Source organism: Python bivittatus, unplaced genomic scaffold (assembly GCF_059951505.1).
Source record: "Python bivittatus isolate LINGU-HERP-01145 unplaced genomic scaffold, Pbiv_v1 ctg000160_np1212, whole genome shotgun sequence".
NCBI lineage: Eukaryota > Metazoa > Chordata > Lepidosauria > Squamata > Pythonidae > Python > Python bivittatus.
In genome coordinates, this window is record NW_028277076.1 from 9,637,368 (window position 1) to 9,657,389 (window position 20,022).

The window sequence follows — 20,022 nt, forward strand, 5'->3', positions numbered from 1 at the left end:
CAGTTGCTTAGACATTGTTAGTGTTGTCCTCCCAAAACATCTTAAAATTAATTAATTGAATTAATCTTGGAGAGAGAGGAATTATCCAAGGAGTTATATAGCTGTTCAGTCTGTTCCGGTTCATGAGATGTGGGGCTAAATTTTTCCTAGCATTGGGCACCTCTCTGCTCAGCCTTTGGTGGAACGTAATGGCCAGTGATGCCAGTCCAGAAGCACCAGGGGCTAAGTGCAGGCTGGACACCACATCCTCCGCTTGGAGAGCCAAGCAACAGGGGACATCCTTTTCCCATTGTGGGGAATTATCTCTGAGTGTATCGGTCCCACTGCCCACCTCTCACTGTTCAGCTTTACCAGATCAAAAACTGGTTGTTCTCTAAATTAGGTTACACCTGTCCTGCTATCTCATGCTGTTTCTCCCAAGATGCTCAGGGCAGTGTGAAGGTTTCTTGCTGTCTCCCACTGAAGTCTCCTGACAGCCTGCAAAGTTGGCTGGTAAGGAAGACCTGCCTGGTGGCATCTTCTGTAGCAACCTACCAGAAGACCTCTGTCTCTTGGTTTTGTTGACCTCCGTTAGTCACACATGTGGCCTTTTCCTTTGCTCCTCTGCAGTCCTCTCGCCTTGACGACCAGCGCTGTGCCCCACCCAATTCCATTCCCCGTGGCCCCACCGTGCCCGATGAGGACTTCTTCAGCCTCATCCAGCGCGTCCAAGCCAAACGCATGGATGAGCAGAGAGTGGACCTGGCTTCAGCTGAGGAAGATCAAGCAGAGGACCAACCTCCAGATCAGCAGCAAAGACCCAGCTTCAGTTAAGAAGCTGGAGTGAGAGGCCAGTGAAGGGATGGACCTCTGGATGCCCCCAGCAGAAGATCTGGGCCATGGCGCTTAATGTTCCTGGGGGCGCTGGCTCCTTTCTGCACTTTCTCACCCTGGAGAAAAATAGCAGTCACGACAGTTGGGAGCAGAAGGGGTGGGCACTCCCTCCGCTCCAAGCTGCCTCTGTACCAATTGGGCAAGGTTGGTAAAGGTGAAGCATCTTCTCTATTTGAGCATCAGCTATGAAAACCAGGCTCAAGAAGTGAGAAGGAGGCCAATGGTGTGAAGGCCTTAAGCTGAAAACCTCTGAGCAAGATGCAGGGACCCACCTGCAGGAAAAAGCAAGGGGTCTGGGTCAGGCCCAAGCCCTAGAAGCAGCAGAACAATGGACTGCCGGAGGGGCTGACCCCAACTCAGGCTGATCTGTGCCTCTGCCTCTTTAAGCCTACGTCCTGTGCCAAATTGACAGCTGATTTTGGAATCTGAATTGAGGATGGCAATCAGTGAATGTGTGTGCAAATTGCATGTTGTAGAAATATGCTCCTTGGGTCACTTTTTTCTCAGGTGCAATCTGATGCTGGTTGGAAAGGTCCCGGGGAGGAGAGAAAGGTTAGCAAACATCCAGAGCCAAGACGGAAGGCTTCTGTTAGCCAGGGGAGCCTAGCCCACAACTATAGCAGTTGCTGTATAAATCACAAAAGCAAGATACTTGCAGTGAGCCCTCTCTCTTAGTAACCAATTAAAGGGATTTTAAGTTAAAATAACAGGTGTGTTCCTGCAGTCTCTGATCTTTTTAGCCAAGTTCTAGCCCTCTTTTAATCTTGTTTCCCTGAAGGCAGGAAGGAATTTTCTCTTGCTATCTTGGACTGTTGATTTGGAGTTTACATTCCTCAGTTTAATCAAGGTTTGTGGTGTTAGATAAAGATTGTTGCCATTCCCCTGGGAAATTGATTAGGATTTTTTTTTTCTGGCTTCCCTGCTTGTATGGTACTTTCAAGACTCCTTTTTAAGGAGAGAGTTGTGTTAGTCTATGGTGGCAAAAAAATCAGGAGGAGTTGGGTAGCATCCTGCAGCTCATAAAAACATCTGCCTTTTCACAAAATTTGTTGGTCGGAAAAAGTGCTACCCAACCTGATTTCTGCCTTTTTAATATCTCAGAAGGATTGGAAAACCTCTCAAAAAAACGCAACGGTCTCCAGCATGTTTCAGTCCTCTTTCTAGTCTGGTCTTCTCACTGCTTCCCAGAAGTATCTCTGTTGTGAACTGCAGGCCAGGACTGCAGAAAAGGCCCCTGTTGAGAAGGGGGTCCCTGTTCACCACACGGTCCTAGATCTGGGCCAGATCAAGGAAGCCCCCTTAGAGGCAGGAGCCAGCCTTCCCACAGGCTGTTTGCACAATGCACGAGGCCCAAAGGCCTTCGTGGGAACCCAACCCATGCCATGAGAATATGCGCTGTGTGCAAGTTGGTGGATTCAGCCCACCGTGCTTCAGGGAAGCCTTTTGACCCAACGCAGCCCTTGATGGAGCCCCCCACAGTAGGAAGCCCTGCAGAGGACCTCGCCTGCAATCGGTTTCTTGAGCAAAGGCTGCATGTCTGGGCGCTTGATGGAGAAGGAGGGAGACACCCATCACCTGTTGTCATGGGAATGCAACTGCAGTGGCTCAGAAACCCTGACAACTATGGTGAAGTGCTGGCTCTGCTTCTCTTTCTCTATTCCACCCAGTGAACACTCCCAGCGAAGGACCAGCCAGGTTGGCCGGCCCCGCTGGATTAACTGAATGACTGAGGGGGGGGCTGTGTCTGGCTGGTGAAAATATCCCAGATCAAACGACTTCTTAGCAGAGTCATCTTTGATCGCATCCTACAAACATCGGGCAGCGGAGAAGCTGTCTTGACACTGAGAAGGTTAAAGGGGTCCCAAATGCCCCTTCTGGTCATAGCAACAGCCAGAAAGCCTTTCTCGTCAGAGTCCACGTGCAGTGGGGAAGGCTTGCCAGGGTACCCAGCTGCTGGTGCAGAGGGCCCCATGCTTGGCACCACCTTCACTTCATGTAGCGGCAGGGCGCTCTGTGCCATGGGCCCAAAGCCCCAGTCCAGTCCTCTGCTTCAGAGGGGAAGGCTGGCCACCATCTGAGTGGCCAGACCCGCTTGACCTGCCTGCAGGTGAGAGAAGGCCAGGCTGCAGCGGACCAAGACAAGAAAAAATCTTGGCCCGGATACTTGAATGTATTCATTAATTTTTTTTTTTTTTTTTTAAGTGTGTCACTTGTGATTTGTTGGAAGGGTGGGAGGGGGAAGGAAGCAAAGAACGTTAATTACATGGTATTTTCCCTTCCCTCTGAAAAGTCAAAGAGGTGCCAAATTAATTCATATATAGATACCTTGGGGTGGAGAAGAGAAGAGAAAAGTTCTTCAATAAACCTTTTGTGAGCAAAGCTCTTTGGAAATTATTTTCTCAACTGTCTGGCACAAAGTGGTTTTGATGACGAAAAATGAAAGCCAAAGCTGGCGGCGGGGTGGAGGGCAGAGAGGAAAGACCGCACTCGTTCTCTGGATGCATTCTTGGCCCTTCCTTTCTTCTGCTGTATAACCAACAAAGCTCTCTGTAATCATTTGCTTGGGTCAGATCCTAACAGGAAGCCTGTTTCAAACCAAGATGAAGAAAGTGTATGTTCCCAATTCTGCCATCCTATCCCATGTATTTTGATCGTATGCAGAATATGCTACATTGAAATTCATGCAGCGGTAGGAAAACCCCCCAAGAGCATCTTCAATTTCTGATAACGGGAAGCAATGAATATCTATATGCGGGGTGAAAGCATAAATTTTTCTAATATCAAAACCCTTTTTCAATATATTTTTAAATTCAGAAACAAGTCTTTCACTGCCGTTTTCTATTTGCTGCCACCTGGTGAGGAGAAAGAAAATTACTGTTTAGGGATAAAGAACCTTCTGTGGTCTGAATCATAGGTCCCTGGCCTTGTGATGGCTAGTGTGGCCTTAATTGGGCAACGTGTGCATTCATGAGCACTAACACTGAGAGCCGCCACAAGAGGACAGCAAAAGAGGGGGCTTTGCGTCATCTGGCAGCTATCGGGAATCTTGCAGTCCAGATACACTCAGCCCCATTTTCAGGAAAGCAATTTACTCAAAGCTGAGCAGATAACAGCAGACAAGGGAAGAAATGTAAATCAAGAAAGTCTCTCGGAAAGTAGGTTTGCCCGGGTGCTTTTGCTTTCAACAGGAGCTGTCAGAAAGTAGTCAAAATCCAGCCCAAAGTTCAGAGAGCCAAATCAGGTTTGTCAGCCGGTCCAAGGTCAGAGTTTCACGAGCAGGATTCACAGGAACAACATACCAGAGCAGGAAATCAGACTGTTATTTTCAACAAGGGGACCTGGGTCAGAGCTGCCTCTTCAGTTGGGCTGTAGCCAGCTGCCTTGAATGAGGAGATTTACTCATTTGCTTAGCCAGGAGTCTCAATGAATGTCCTTGCTCAGCCCTCCGCTCTACTCACTGGTTTGCAAGGGCTTGGAGGCCTTACGTCATCCTCATCATCATCTGCCTGCTCCCGCTGCTCAGGTGGTGCCTGTGTTTCTTCAGCCTCAGGTGATTCTTGGCTCTCTCTCTCTCCTCAGGCTGACATTCCACAGGTTCAGCTGGAGCAATCCCATCCAATTAGGATCTAACGCATTCACATGTGCCAAGCGTGGCGGTGTTAATGAGGGTTGGATTCTGTGGCTTTGCCTGTTGTCCAAGTCCAGCCTTCACTTAGTTCCCAGTTCGATTTGGGCTGCCCTGTTGCTCGGATGCCCCGACTGGGCAATGCTGGCTCCAGCTGAAACCCTTTCTGACCGAGAGATAAGGAGCCAGCAACTGTGCCATCATAAAAATACAGATCTCAGTCATAAAATACGAAGAATTGTTCCACTTGGTTCGGCTTCGGTCTACCTGCACCTCAAAGACTCTGTCCAGTTTTGGACACCACCAGATTCGGAGAAGGACAAGGCGAATGACTGAGCCCTACTGATGCAGCCAGGACTATGGGTACCCCTCTACGTTATCCCAAAGATCTCGATTTGCTGTGAAATACGTTGAAACTGACCCAACTAAATGGCACCCGCCATTTCTTATTCTGTAATCCATGGGGCAGACACTTTTCTTTTGATATATGAGGAACATACCCTTGCAAATAATAAAACAAATGAAAATGGAATGGACATAATTACTGTATATAGCCTTTGTAGATTTTAAATTGGCATTTGATTTCATTTCAAGGGAAATCTTGCAGAGGAACTTGAAGCATACAGGACAGATGGATATTTATTTTTTCTTAGTGTATGAAAATTCTATTATTGCAAGTCAGATGTAACTCACATGATGTGCTAACCACCCCAATACTGCTTCAGAAAGGACTCTGACAGGGCTGGATTTTTCACACTCCATGCATTTATGAACTCCCTTCTCTGTGTAAAATTTGTAATGTTTACTGAAACCTACATTGTGACTGACTCCAGCCATTTATACGGTTCTTCTCCTGAATGGATTCTTTGATGTCTATAAAGGGTTCCACTCTATGGTTATTCTTCCATGTGAATTCTTTGATGTATCCTGAGATGTCTGACAGAAGCTCTTTCCACACTCCAGGCATTTACAGGATTTTTCTCCTGAATGGATTCCTTGATCTCTATAAAGGCTTCCCCTCAGACTGAATCTCTTTCCACACTCCAGGCATTTCTAGTTTTTCTCCTGTGTGAATTCTTTCATGTCAGCCAAGGTGTCTACCATCAGTAAAGCTCCTTGCACACTCCAGGAATTTATAGAGTTTCTTTCCCATGTTGGAAATTGTTTGGGTTCTCATTCGATAAGTGCACCATTTAGATACAAAAGTGCACACGTGTTCCCAGCCATGACATCTCTACCATCTTCACAAGGATTCCTGATATATTCATCCATAACCACATAAAACCACCTTCATTTCTTATGCACTGCTCCTATCTGACCTATCTGCAAATTATTTCATGTTCATATCTCACACATGCTTCAAACGTTCCTACAAAGGGAGCAGGTTGCATGCTATCCACTGAAGGGAATTAATACCTGCAGAAGGTCTGAAAACACAAGAAGGTCCTTCTCTCTTTGTTATATGGAAGTGAGAAGTTTGAAGAAAGGAAATGAGTGAAGCAAACATATTGGTGGAAGCAAAAACAGAACGGCCCTGAGAGGTTTAGTGAATCAACTGAGCTAAATTTCCTTTTCTTTCCTTGCATGTCCTGACTTTGGGTTTCCTTCCTTGTGACAACCTCTTCTCCTCCTCCTCACAATGTGGGGGTTATGATTCTGTATTATAAAATTATATTAGATTATTAGATTATATGATAATAAATGACTGTAGTCACTGTACCCAGGAGGGGCAAGAAAGGAGCCCCCTTCACAGCCTGTCTGCATGACTTCCTTTATCCCCCATCTCTCTCAGGATGAGGGGGCGGGACGGGCTGGAGCCCCCCAGAAGGGTGAAGCGAGCAGCCCCTTTAGTCCCCAGTTGCCTGGATACCCCCAGGAGGACATCCCCTGGATCCAGGAAGGCAGGGCCAGGGCCCCCAAAGATCAATGGGAGCACCTCACCTCTCCTCTGCACCAGGCCCAAGACGCCCCTCCACACTGCGCTGGCTGCCATCAAGCACATTGAGGGAGGCAGACAAGGACTGGCTGTTTGGGGGCCGGTGGTGAAAGCGATTGGCGGGAGGACTCCCAGGGGCAGCCCCTTGGAAGGAAAAGGATGAGCTTCCTCAGAAACGGCATGCCAGGAGTTCCCGTCCACACTTCTGGAATCTGTCAATGGTGCTTCATGGTTCGGCAGCAGAGCCCGGATGTAGGTAGGGCGCCGGGGATGCTGGGAGCCACAGTCTTGGGCGGCAATTATTTTGTAAGAAAACATGACTGATCAGATAATAAACTTTTTAATTTGCAATGTGATTCAAATTAAACTATTAGGCATCACAGAAGAGCATAATCATTAAACAAACCATAGCAATAATGGAAATAGTAAAATGGTCCTGTTCAGAAGTTTGCATGCCCTTGAATTTTTGAGCTGATAATACAGTATTCACTCAAGTTGACACACAGGTTTTGATGGTGATGAAGGGTCCACACCTGTACCTTATTGGATTGTAATTTCTATGGTTTCTCATCCATGTGGATTCTTAGATGATTTTGGAGATTTCCAATTTTTCTGAAGGATTTTCAAGATTCCATGCATTCATAAACTTTCTTGTTTACATCTTCACTGACTCCAGCCATATATATAGTTCTTCTCCTGAATGCATTCTTTCATGTTTATAAAAGCTTCTACTCTCATTAGAACTCTTCCCATATTCAAGGCATTTATACAATTTATCTCCTAAATGGATTCTTTGATGTCTATAAAGGCTTCCCCTGTAACTGAAGTTCTTTCCACATTGCAGGTTTTTATATGGTTTTTCTCGCATGTGAATTCTTTGATGTATCCTGAGATGTCCTCTCTAACTGAAACTCTTTCCACACTCCAGGTATTTATATGAATAGATTGTCCTGAATGGATTCTTTGATGTCTATCAAGGTTTCCTCTGCGACTAAAGCTCTTTCCACACTCCAGGCATTTATACGGTTTCTCTCCTGAATGGATTCTTTGATGCATATAGAGGCTTCCCCTCTGACTAAAACTCTTTCCACACTCCACACATTTATATGGTTTCTCTCCTGAGTGGATTCTTTGATGAGTTTTGAGTTGTTCATTTCTAATGAAGCTCTTTCCACATTCCAGGCATTTATATGGTTTCTCTCCTGAATGGATTCTTTGGTGTGTATAAAGGCTTCCCCTCTGACTGAAACTTTTTCCACATTCCAGGCATTTATATGGTTTTTCTCCTGTGTGAATCCTTAGGTGTCGACTGAGGTGTCCACCCTCAGCAAAGCTCTTTCCACACTCCAGGCATTTGTATGGTTTCTCTCCTGAATGGATTCTTTGATGTGTATAAAGGTTTCCCATCACAATGAAGCTTTTTCCACTCTCCAGGCCTTTATATGGTTTCTCTCCTGTGTGAATTCTTTGATGTATCCTGAGATGTCCTCTCTGACTGAAACTCTTCCCACACTCCAGGCATTTACAGAGTTTCTCTCCTGTATGGATTCTTTCATGTCTATAAAGCCTTCCCCTCTGGCTGAAACTCTTTCCACATTTCAGACATTTATACGGTTTCTCTCCTGAATGGATGCTTTGATGTATATAAAGGCTTCCCCTCTGACTGAAACTCTTTCCACATTCCAGGCATTTATACGGTTTCTCTCCTGAATGGATTCTTTGATGTATATAAAGGCTTCCCCTCTGACTGAAACTCTTTCCGCACTCCAGGCATTTATACGGTTTCTCTCCTGAATGGATTCTTTGATGTCGATGAAGGTGTCCACCCACAGTAAAGCTCTTTCCACACTCCAGACATTTATATGGTTTCTCTCCTGAATGGATTCTTTGATGTGTATAAAGGCTTCCCCTCTGACTGAAACTTTTTCCACATTCCAGGCATTTATATGGTTTTTCTCCTGTGTGAATCCTTAGGTGTTGACTGAGGTGTCCACCCTCAGCAAAGCTCTTTCCACACTCCAGGCATTTATATGGTTTCGCTCCTGAATGGATTCTTTGATGTGTATAAAGGCTTCCCCACAGACTGAAGCTTTTTCCATTCTCCAGGCATTTATATGGTTTCTCTCCTGTGTGAATTCTTTGATGTATCCTGAGATGTCCTCTCTGACTGAAACTCTTTCCACACTCCAGGCATTTACAGAGTTTCTCTCCTGTATGGATTCTTTCATGTGTATAAAGGCTTCCCCTCTGACTGAAACTCTTTCCACACTCCGGACATTTATACGGTTTCTCTCCCGAATGGATTCTCTGATGTATATAAAGGCTTCCCCTCTGACTGAAACTCTTTCCACATTCTAGGCATTTATATGGTTTCTCTCCTGAATGGATTCTTTGATGCATATAAAGGCTTCCCCTACGGCTGAAACTCTTTCCACATTCCAGACATGTATGTGTTTTTTCTCTGGTGTGAATTCTTTGATGTTGACAGAGGGATCCACACTCAGTAAAGCTTTTTCCACACTCCAGACATTTATAGGGTTTCTCTCCTGAGTGTATTCTTTGATGATGTTTGAGACTTCCATTTGTTCTGAAGAACTCTCTGCACTCGAAGAACGTTTGGGCTTCTCCGGGCATGTTGACCTTTTCCTCCTTCCGGCCTCTCTTTCCAGCCACCCTCCTCTCATGGGGTCCCTCTTGGCTCCGGATCATCGCCTTTGGGGGAGGCCCTTCCGCAGCCCCGCAGCCTCCGCGCCTTTCCTCGCCGTCTTCTGGGGGAGCTGCACCCTGGACCGGGCAGGGCTCCTCGGCTGGGCTCCCTCCGCTCCTCCGGGGCTCCTCTTCCTTCCTCCACCAGACTCGTCCGTCCTCCTGAGGGGGCGAAGAGGAGCGAGGGCGCAATACAACATTTTAGATACACAGAATTTAGACACAAATGTATATTTTTATTTTTATTTTATATATATATATATATATATATACACACACACACACACACACACACACACACACACTGAACTGTTGACTTGAACTGTTTTTAACGATCCTTGCATCCTGCTTCATCCTGGGGGCCCTTTTCACTGACAGACAAGGGCAGCTCCTTCCCTCGCTCATGGCCGCGGGGAAGGCGGAAAGGGGATGCCCAGGCGGGGAGCGGCTGAGGGGCGAGTGCGGGGCCTCCTCCAGGAGGGGCTGGGCGGAGCGCCCGGTCGTCTGCTGCCCGGGGGGGGGGGGGCTGCGGCGGCGGTCCCGCTCTTGCTCTCGGGAAGGGCGCAGAACTCCCCCTCAGGCAGCCGCCCGCTGCTCCTCGATCCCGGCCCAGAAGCGAACTTGGCGAGGGAAAGGGTCCGACGGGGGAGGAGGAGCAGGAGAGGCGCTTCGGGGAGTCCGAGGCCCGGGGGCTAGGAAGGCCGAGGCCTTCGGCCCTTCACGGGCCCTTTGGGCGGGTGGGCGGGCAGGCGGCGGACCCGCCTCTTCCCAGCGCGGGGCCTCCAGACCAGGACTCGGCCTCCCCCGCTCTCTCCGTCCCTCCCGCGGCGCCGCCCAGGACTGCGACTCCCAGCATCCCCGGCGCCCTACCTGCATCCGGGCACCTGCGCACCGAATCGCGAAGCTCCTGTTTCGTCGCCGGAGGGAGTTCGGAAGCGAGGGCGGGCTTTCCCCGCGCGCCCTCTCCGAGGAAGCACCTCCTCTTCCTCCCGAGGGACCGCCCCCGAGAGTCCTCCGCCAACCACCGCCGCCTCCGGCCCGCGAGTAGCCAATCCGCGTCTGCCTCCCTCAGCCCAGTTCTCCCCGCCTCCGTTGCCAGGCGGCCGGGAGCTGAGGGGCTGTTTCGGGGTCTCGATGAGGGTTTCTGGCCTGCGGAACGGAGGGGCGTCGAGGCGGGAGGAAAGGCGGCTTGCCGGGCGGGGGGAGGAAGAGGGCGTTTTCCCCGGCCGGTCCTGCTGGACCGCGAGCGAAGGGGCGGCGGGCCCCGGCCTTTCCGCGCGCCGACCTCGCCGGGGGAGCCCGGCCGAGCGACGCCGGGGCCGGACGGGCCTCGTTGCTGCGCGAGGGCGGGGGTGGTCGCGTCTGCCAGGATGGGCCGCCGGCATCGCCCCGGGCGCGGCTTTGCGCTTTCGCGGGAAGAAACCCCGCCGGGCCGGGCCGGCCTGCTTTCCGAGCCGGCCCGCTGATGCCGGGCGCCCCGTTGGGGCGAAGCCTCTTCGGGCTTCTCTTTGGGGCGCTCGAGGCCTCTCCCCGCGCGCTTCCAGCCAAGTCTTCTTGGCCGCGAGAAGTTCCTCGAGTCTCCGTCGAAGGGACGGAGATGAGGACGCGAGAGGGGGAGTCCGAGGTCTTCCTGGGCTGCCCAGAGAGGTGAGGGGGCCGCAGGGAGAAAGCCGCCTCCCTTCGCCCCAGATCGGGACAGTCGGAGTGCCGTCCGCCCTGCAGTGACTGCTTAAATAAATGAACGACGCTGTTGTTGATGGTGCTTTGAAAAGGAGGACGGGCAAACTCAGGCCCTTCCCTCCCTTTAGCAGCAGACGATAAACGTGGGAATTCTTCAGTTCAGAATAAAAGATCTCATCCCGCTTTCCGCCCTGAAGATACTTCAGTGCTTCCTATCTTCTCCGCATCCTTTGAATCTATTCTTCATTGGGTCTGTCTTCTAGAGAATAGAAAAGATACATGGCAAGGCAAAATATTACATGGCCAGTCCATTAAAAAACTGGTAAGCAAAGCGGATAAGAACAAGACCTGGCAATGGCTGAGAGCAGGAAAGTTGAAAGAGTCGGAGGGCCTTATTAAGAAACATCTTTTTTGAAAATGTATTGGAACAGTGGCCTGAGGAAAGACTTTAAGTGCAGTTTAAGAGAATTAAGTTTAAAGCAGGCAAATGTCCTTTATTTTTCCTGAGTTTGGTGAAGCCAAGGGACTACAAGCTCTAGACCTCCCATTGGCACGGAAGCCCCCTGGGTGACACTGGGACAGTCCCTCTCAGCCCTAGGAAGAAGGTGGCAAGGGCAAACTCTTCTGAAAAATATTGCCAAGAAAATGGCAGGGACTTTCCAGGTAAGTGCCAGGAGTCAGAGCTGGCCTAACGGCCAATCTCATCAAGAAGCAGCAGCAAGGCCATCCTCCCCTTTAAACACACTGTTTTAAATTTTCTTGAGTTTTTTCATTGCTTCTTTCCAGTGACACAGTTAAATTTGATAATGCCCCAAGGACCTATATTGTTTTATTTGATATATAGCCTAGCACTTGGTTATTACAAGGAAGTGGCATATTTATTGGTGTCCCAGCCCTAACTTCAGTTAATCATTTGTATTATTAAAGGTGCATGGTGGAAAGCAGCCAAAATGTAGGTATTGTGTTAGATGTTTGCAATCTGACAGCATTTGAGAAGCCTGGTTTAAGAGGTAGAGGGTTCAAGGGTTTTCTTCAAAAGGGAAGGCAAGATTTGGGTCCCCATGTCTGTGTGAAGCAAAGGAATCGCTTGCTCGGGTGAGCAGTTTTTAATGCCAGTTACTCGCTGGAAAAAGGGGGCAGAAAAACAACAGGGCAGAGAACGGGCTGAAGAAAGAGGAGCTTCTGCTCCTGAGACAGGGTGCCTGGTTCCTTTCTCTTCCTCTTCCCAGTGACTCAGCCTGGAAAAAAGGCATCAGAATGGGTATTTTTGTCAGGACGGTGCATTGCTCGCTGAGGCAGTTGGGATTCTCATCCTCTTCCAAGCCAAAGAGAGAAGAGGGTCAAAGTTAGCAGGCTGCTTTGGCGCCAGCACAGAGGTGGGGTGTCAGGCAGCACCATCTGTGGATGGGATAGCAGCTTTCTGGGGGGGGGGGGAGAACCCTTTGATCCTTTCTGGGGTGGGAAGGGAAACAGCCATCAGGAGTTCAGGGAGCACCCTTGTCCTCTTAGTCAAGGAGTCTGGAGGAAGAGAAGGGGCCAGCAGCTCCGTAGACGCTCAGCGTCGTTCTGTGCGTTGACAGTTTCTCTCCCATCTAACACAACGCAATGTAAAGCAGGATGGCTTGGGACCATCTGCAAAGGAGGTGATGGTAAGGCAGAAACCCTAATTCAGGGGTACAGTGATAGGACAGATATGCACATGCCCCCACAGATACCTTGTCTCACATACACCATAACACAGCTGCATGTATAAACATATGTATATATTGCACTCTTCTATTTCAGGATCAGCAACATTATGCAAAATGCAGGGGGGACATGAAATTGCAAGGAGGGAAAACTAAAGGCAGGACGTGAGAGGACAGAAAAGGAAATTTAGCTCACTCAATGCACTGAACCTTTCCGGGCCTTTCTGTTTTTGCTTCCACCGATACGTTCTCTGCTTCACTCATTTCCTTTTGTTCGTCAAACTTCTCACTTCCACGTAACAAAGACAGGAGAAGCTCGTTCCTGTGTTTTCAGACCTTTTGCAGGTATTAATTCCCTGCAATGGATAGCAACCTGCTCCTTTGTAGCAACATTTGCTCATCTTAAAGTTTCTCTTTTTCTCTTTTCCCATCTTTAACAAACTTCCAAGGTATGCGCATTCCTATACTTGCTCTAGCTTTTTATGATTTATATATAACCTGCACTCATTCCTTCATTTTTTCCTGTCAACACAATTGCCTTGGTTTTCTATTCATTTTCAGTCAATCCATCCTTGTTGCATATTACAATCTATCTAACATTAGCTGAAAATGATTTCGGTTCTCAGCCAATAACAGCACCATTTACATACAAAAGTGTATGCATGTTCGTGTTCCCAGCCAATAAGCATTCCTGATATATTCATCCATGAATACATAAAACAACCTTCATTTCTTATGCACTGCTCCTTCCTGAACCATTTGCTAAGCATTTCATGCTCATATCTCACACATGCTTTAAAAAAACTTTATTAACAAGAAGAAAAAGGAAGAGAAACAGGAAATGAAATGTTTAAAAAGTATATCAAATAGTAAGAGAAACAAGGAAACGTTGAGGTATGCATTAAAAATCCTCAATTTTTAAACTGCAGATGAAGCCTTGACCAAACAGGTATTTATAGTGATCTTCTTCATCCAGACTCTTGATGTCATTTCCATAGGGCATCTTGATTCCTTCAGTTTTCACTATTTTTCCCCTGTTGACGGTAAGGGTGGCCCATTTGTCCGTCCAACCTCCATTGTAATATCTTGGCTCTATATTCAGTCTGTTTTGAACTGCGATTCTATTTCAGATGGGGGTTTTCCATACAGCTTCAGATCATCCATGTAAAGAAGGTGAGATAGCCTGGCAGATGTTTTTGATGTTTGATAGCCATGGCCTGACTTGTTCAGTATTGTTGACAGAGGAATCAATGCCATGACAAACAGTAGTGGTGATAGTGAGTCTCCTTGAAAGATTCCTCTCTTGATGTTAACCTCTCCCAGTCTATCATCATTGACCAGCAACTGTGTCTTCTATTGTGCTGTTGATCTTTGCACAGAGCTTTTAATGTTTATCCAGACTCCTGTTATCTCTAGGCACTTGATTATCCAACCAAGTGGCAGGGAGTCGAATGTCTTCTGGTAATCAATCCAAGCTACATTGGTCTTCCTTTGCTTGCAGTACTGTTTTGTCAATTAAGAGCTGGTCTTTTGTTCCTCTGCTGTTTGGGCAGTTTCCTTTCTGCTCAGATGGAGAGCTTGTTTTGAACTAGATGCTGCTAGACTGCATCAGCTACAATACCAGTTAGCAATTTGAAAGTTGTTGGTAAGCAGGTAATTGGCCTGTAGTTGCCTGTTCTACCCCTTTTGTTGGATCTTTCATTATCAGGTAGGTTTTTGCCAGATGTTAATCAATCTTCAATTTCAACTCTTTGCAGTATGATATTAAACTGCTTGGCTATGTGTGGGTGCAGACCAGCCAGATGGTTCAGCCAAAAACCATGCAGTTCATATTCACCTGGTACTGACCAATTCTTGATTTTCCTTGCCCTTTTCTCCACCATTGCTGCTGTTGTTACAAGGTCTTTCATTTCAGCTTCTTTTTTATCCTTATCCATCTCCTTTATCCAAGCTGCGTTCTTATTGTATTTCTTTGGGTTGTCCCATAGCTGCAGGCAGAACTGCACTGCTGCTTCTTTGTCAGATGTTGGCTGGTTCATTGCAGTCTCCATTGATGGATTGGTGGAAACATTTTTGATTTGACTGAAATTGGAGATTCTGCCTGCAGTGTGCAATTTGAGCTTTGTATCAGCTGATCTTCTTGGCCACGGCTATTATTTGCTGCTTTATTTTTTCCAGTGCTTCCTTGATTGTCCTTGTTTCTAAGTGATACTTCTTGATCAGGTACTCTTTGGTCTTGTTTTCTAGCTTCTTTATGTCTGATCTTAGCATGCTGATCTTATTTTCCACCCTGAACTTCCATTTTGGTGGTGCAGTATTTGGCTTTTTTTCTTGTTTGTTGATTTTGCGTCCAAGGACTTGGACGCCCTCCGGTGTTCAATATCCCACTTCTTCTACCATGTAATGCGGGAAAAGGCACCCCCAGGGCGGATCCAGCCCTCCTCAGAGGCCCTCCGGCTCTGAGGTGACCCTGCCAGGGATGGGCCTGACTTGGAAAGGGGTCCCTTTGCTGCCCCCCTCGCTATCCACCCGCCTCCCCACCAGCCCTCTGGGGAACGGGGGGGATGGAAGGGGCCCCCTCGCCCCACCCGGGTCCGGGTCAATGCAGGACGGGAAGCTGAGGGAAAGCTTTGGGAGCCGGGGTCAGCCCTCCTGTGGGAGGCTAGAAATATTATCATCTTTAGAATAATAATGTATTATGATATTTACAGAAATAATATTCTTGAGTATTATATTTAATAATGATACATTCAATTATATAATAAATTGTCTGCTCCCGGCGACCCCGGGCGGTCCCCGCATGGCACAGTCGGGGTTCTGTGCACTCCGCGCCACTGAAGGGCAGCCCAAATGCCAAAACTAATGAAAATGGCGGAAGGGCCGGAGCTCCTGCGCGGCCTGAGGGAAGCGCCTCCCGCAGAAGGCTCCCTCAGGAGTGCTCTTCCCGCCCAGAGCGGACAGACCGCCCCTTCTCCCCTATTGGCTCTCGGGGTCAGGTGGCCCCCCAGGCGCAGAGGGCGGGCTTCCCACTTAAAGGGCCAGCTGCTCCCCACTAGACAGCATTAAGGTTAAGGCGCTGCTTGCTGCGCTAAGGAGAGATCTAACCCTGATGTTGCTTTTCCAGGTGCGAGGTGGGTCCAGGGTGAGCTGCGACACCTGCCTCCTCTCTCCGTGTACGTTGAACGCTACGCCTTGGTTGAGACCCAGGTGAAGGCTGGACAACACCACCAGATGTCATCACAGGGGCTTTAGTCACCATCGCTCGTATTTATGGAGTCAGGTCTTTGGGATGGCGCCCATAGGTTGGCATTGGAGGAATCTGCTATAGGATGATCTCGCTCTTTGTTTTTTACAATTTTCCCAGCATCTACCAGTTTGTTCCCCCAATAAACTTAAACATCAGTAAGTATTTTTAAACCCAGGCTGAGTATAAACTGGAAAGTTATCAAGGAATTTCTCCATCCTCAGAAACACTCCTGGCCCAACTGGTTGATTAAGCACTGATTTCGTCTTCTGATGCGGGCCACGCAGTTGCTTCACAGATAGCTGTCAGTTTGGTGGGGCTGACTTCTAGGCAGCTGAGGCAAAGAAACTATATTCTGCCTGTTATTCTTCCAACATCCCAGGTTATGCTTGTCCACGGAAATTGTTAGAATCACTGGCCTCGGCTGGTAAGAACAGGAAACAGCTGTTTCAGTAGCGGTTCAGTAGCTTCAAGTCTAAAGGCTCAGCTGCGTGTTCTGGTCCTGAGGTCCGTCCACCCCATTTGGGCCAAGTATGTTGAAACCCTTTTCAGAAGAGGTTGGAAGAGCAGCAGCAGGTTCAGTTGCCGCGCTTCCTGTTTCGATGCAGTCATCGGACAGCTTCCGTTCTGGGCTTCAGCCCTTCGGCTGTTTCCCGCATGCTGTTCATTGTGGTAACTAGCAAAGATGTGGTCTCTGAGATCAAAAGGCATTCCTCCGCAACGTGTTCTACTGAGGGAGATAATGGGGGAGGACAGGTCTTGTACAAGCTTCTAGGACAGTGTTTCTCAGTCCTGGCAATTTTAAGATGGGCGGACTGGGGCACAGAGATGCGGGCACAGAGAGAACTGCTCCTGTCTGTGCTCCTGTCCTCTGACATGCCGGTCACAGATGCTGCCGAAATGTTAGGAACCAAAACTTCCAGAACATGGCCACACAGCCCGGAAGACCCACATCAGCCATCGTATTCCAGCCGTGAAAGCCTTCGACAATACATGGGCGGACTTCACCTCCCAGAATCCTGGCTGGGGAATTCTGGGGGGTGAGGTCCACACGTCTAAAAGTTGCCAAGACTGAGAAAGACTGCTCTAGGTGATTAGTGGAAATTCCGTCACCCACCAAGGGTGTCTGAGATAGATCTTGCTGAGGGGGACGGGAAAGTACCATGGAATTAAAGTTCTTTGCTTCCTTTCTCCTCCTGCCCTTCCAACAAATCACAAGAGACACACTTCAAAAACAATGGATCAGCAAATATATTCAAGTATACGGGCCAAGATCGTCCCTGCGGCATTACTGCAATGGCTTTTTCCTTGTCTTGGTTCGCTGCAGCCTGGGAGAAGGGGTGGGACTGGCCTTCTCTCACCTGCGGGCAAGTCAAGCATCGTTCTCAGAGGTTTTCAGCTTCAGGCCTTCACACCACAGGCCTCCTTCTCACTTCCTGAGCCTGGTGTTCATAGCTGATGCTCAACCAGGGAAGATGCTTCACCCTTACCAGCCTTGCCCAAAATGGGTACAGAGGCCCCTTGGTGAGGAGGTGCCTTGGGGTCTCCCTCCCCCCTCATTTTATCTCCATTGCAACGAGCCTGAGAGGTAGAACTGGGCTGCAAGAAAGCAGGTGGCTGCAAATCCCCCAGCGCACTCTGTGGCCAGAAGATGGCTTGAACCCAGACCATGCGCCAAGGCCAAAGCTTTAAAAAAGGGGTCTATGCTCGCCTGGGGAACGTGAAGGCGCAGCACGATGTGTGAAGCCCGTCACTGTTATGGGGTCTGGCAGAGGTTGAATCCCCCCCCCACGCCCCGCTTATCATAAGGATTTCAGAGCAGGGGAAGGAGGGAAGGAAGGAAGGGAGAGCCCGGCAGGCAACGAACCAGGCTGGCGCTTCACGGGCATGACCACGTTGCCTTATTTCCTTGGACAAGCGAAATGGTGAAGGGGGGGGGGGTTGTCTTTGCAACCTCGCTAGAAAGACACCATTAGCTCCAAGTGAGAGGGACACGTACGCAGGATACCTCGAGGGTATCCAGGAAAGGGTCTACAGCTAAACCGGTTCAAACTGCAGTTCAAACTGCCTTGTCCCTGTAAAGTATAAAAACTGAGCTTTCATTTCTATTGGTGTGGGACACCCTGGCGTATTTGCTGCTTATGCTTTGGGTTGTTGACCATCTGGCTTCCTTTACTCGGCCCAATAAAAGCTGTTTCTTTCTAAGAGCCTCCTCCTGAATTCTTGGCACTGGATTTCTCTGGGATTCAGGGTTGCAAACCTTACATTGGCAAACCTGAAAAAGGGGCAGATCTGAAAGAGCTTTATAAGGATAAAAAAGTTTAATTTCGTATCTTTCTAACTCTGCTTCACAAAGGAAAATTCCAGAGGAAAACCAGGGAAAACCACACAGGCCCATCTCCGAAACCGAACAGCGCGGAAGCTTATTTGAAAGGGACAGTCCCGCTTCCACATTTCCACGTGAAGGGGAAAGGCTGCGCCGCCAGAGGCAACGTGAAATGACCAGATCAAGGACGAAGGTGAGTTTTGGTCACCGGCAGCTGAACTGAAGCAAAACATTGTCCTTCATAACAAAAGGCTGCGGTCGCTGCACCCGGGGGGGGGGGCGGAGGGGAGCCGCTCGGCCGCGGCTGCCCGGACGGCGAGGGCGCGGCACGGCCGGAGACCCCCTTCGGCTCCCGGCTGGCCGGACGCCCCGGGAGGACCCAGGGAGGGCCCCTCGCTGCCGCCTGCGCGGCCGCCCAGGGGGAGGGCCCCAGGGAGGGGCCCCTGCAGCCCAGAATGGCCCCTCAGCTCCCGGCTGCCCGGACGCGCCTTCAGCCTCCGCGACGGGCCCTTCGTGCCGCTCCGCACCGGCCGGCCGCCATATTTGCTCGCTGAGGGAGGCGGACGCGGATTGGCTGCTCGGCGGCTGGCGGCGGCGGTGATTGGGGGGAGGACTCTCGGGGCGGCCCCTCGGGAGGAAGTGGAGGAGCTTCCTCGAAAAGGGCGCCGGGAGGTCCCGCCCTCGCTTCCGGAATCCGTCCGGCGACGGAAGGAGCGTCGTTGTTCGGCGGCGGAGGTGCCGGGATGCAGGTAGGGCGCCGGGGATGCTGGGAGTCGCAGTCCGGGGCGGCGCTGGGGAGAGGCCGGGTCCACCACCTGCCCGCCCGCCCGCCCGCCCAAACGGGCCGTGACAGGCCGGATGCTTTGGACTTCCTTCAAGGTCTCCAGGGAAGAAAAGGAACCCTCGAAGCGCCTCTCCTCCTCCTTCCCAGTGCGAGTGTTTCAACGCAAAATATAAGAATATATATACTATATATATGTGAGAAATATATTTGTATGTAAACTCTGTGTATCTGAAATCTTCTGTCACGCCCTTGCTTTTTTTTGCCCCCTCAGGAGGACGGACGAGTCCGGCGGAGGAAGGAAGAGGAGCCCCGGAGGAGCGGAGGGAGCCCAGCCGAGGAGCCCTGCCCGGTCCAGGGCGCAGCTCCCCCGGGAGACGGCGAGGAAAGGCGCGGAGGCTGCGGGGCTGCGGAAGGGCCGCCCCCAAAGGAGCCGATCCGGAGCCGAGGGGGACCCCACGAGAGGAGGGTGCCTAGAAACAGAGGTGGGAAGGAGGAAAAGGTCAAAATACCCAGAGAAGCCAAGACGTACCTGGAGTGCGGAGAATCCTTCAGAACACACGGAAGTCCCCAACGTCATCAAAGAATCCACTCGGGAGAGAAACCTTATAGATGTTTGGAGTGTGGAAAAAGCTTTACTCAGTGTGGATCCCTCCATCAACATCAAAGAATTCACATTGGAGAAAAACTACATAAATGTCTGGAGTGTGGAAAGTGTTTCAGTCAAAGGGGAAGCCTTTATATACATCAAAGAATCCACTCGGGAGAGAAACCCCATGAATGCCCAGAGTGCGGAAAGTGTTTCATTAGAAATGGACAACTTAAATGCCATCAAAGAATCCATACAGGAGAGAGGCCTTATAACTGCCTGGAGTGTGGAAAAAGCTTTACTCAGTGTGGATCCCTCCGTCTACATCAAAGAATTCACACTGGAGGAAAACCACATAAATGTCTGGAGTGTGGAAAGAGCTTCAGTGTGAAGGGAAACCTTTATCAACATCAAAGAATCCATACAGGAGAGAAACCTTATAACTGCCTGGAGTGTGGAAAGAGCTTCAGTCATATGGGAAACCTTTATATACATCAAAGAACCCATTCGGGAGAGAGACCTTATAAATGCCTGGAGTGTGGAAAGAGCTTCAGTCATATGGGAAGCCTTTATA

General features: G+C 49.5%; 2 protein-coding genes and 1 pseudogene across 3 annotated transcripts in view; 2 read left to right on the plus strand and 1 right to left on the minus strand.

The window, feature by feature from the left end:
* The window catches only part of GPSM1 (G protein signaling modulator 1), an 87,602-nt gene extending 83,419 nt beyond the window's left edge, over nucleotides 1-4,183 (plus strand). The window contains exon 14 of the mRNA XM_088147188.1: nucleotides 610-4,183. Coding sequence (XP_088003314.1) covers nucleotides 610-813 — 204 coding nt within the window. The 3' untranslated portion in view covers nucleotides 814-4,183. The remainder of the gene's footprint in view (nucleotides 1-609) is intronic.
* Nucleotides 4,184-7,081: 2,898 nt separating this feature from the next.
* LOC103051535 (uncharacterized) lies at nucleotides 7,082-10,129 on the minus strand. Its single transcript, XM_088147179.1, has 2 exons — nucleotides 10,011-10,129; nucleotides 7,082-9,302 (listed from the first exon to the last, which is right to left on the minus strand). The coding sequence occupies exons 1-2, from the start codon at nucleotides 10,014-10,016 to the stop codon at nucleotides 7,215-7,217; spliced, it is 2,094 nt and encodes a 697-aa protein (XP_088003305.1). The 5' UTR covers nucleotides 10,017-10,129; the 3' UTR covers nucleotides 7,082-7,214.
* Nucleotides 10,130-15,994: 5,865 nt separating this feature from the next.
* Nucleotides 15,995-19,975, plus strand: LOC148214884 (uncharacterized; annotated as a pseudogene). The gene is made up of 2 exons (XR_015797318.1): nucleotides 15,995-18,271; nucleotides 19,134-19,975. The product of XR_015797318.1 is annotated as an uncharacterized LOC148214884 (transcript).
* The last annotated feature ends 47 nt before the right edge of the window (nucleotides 19,976-20,022 follow it).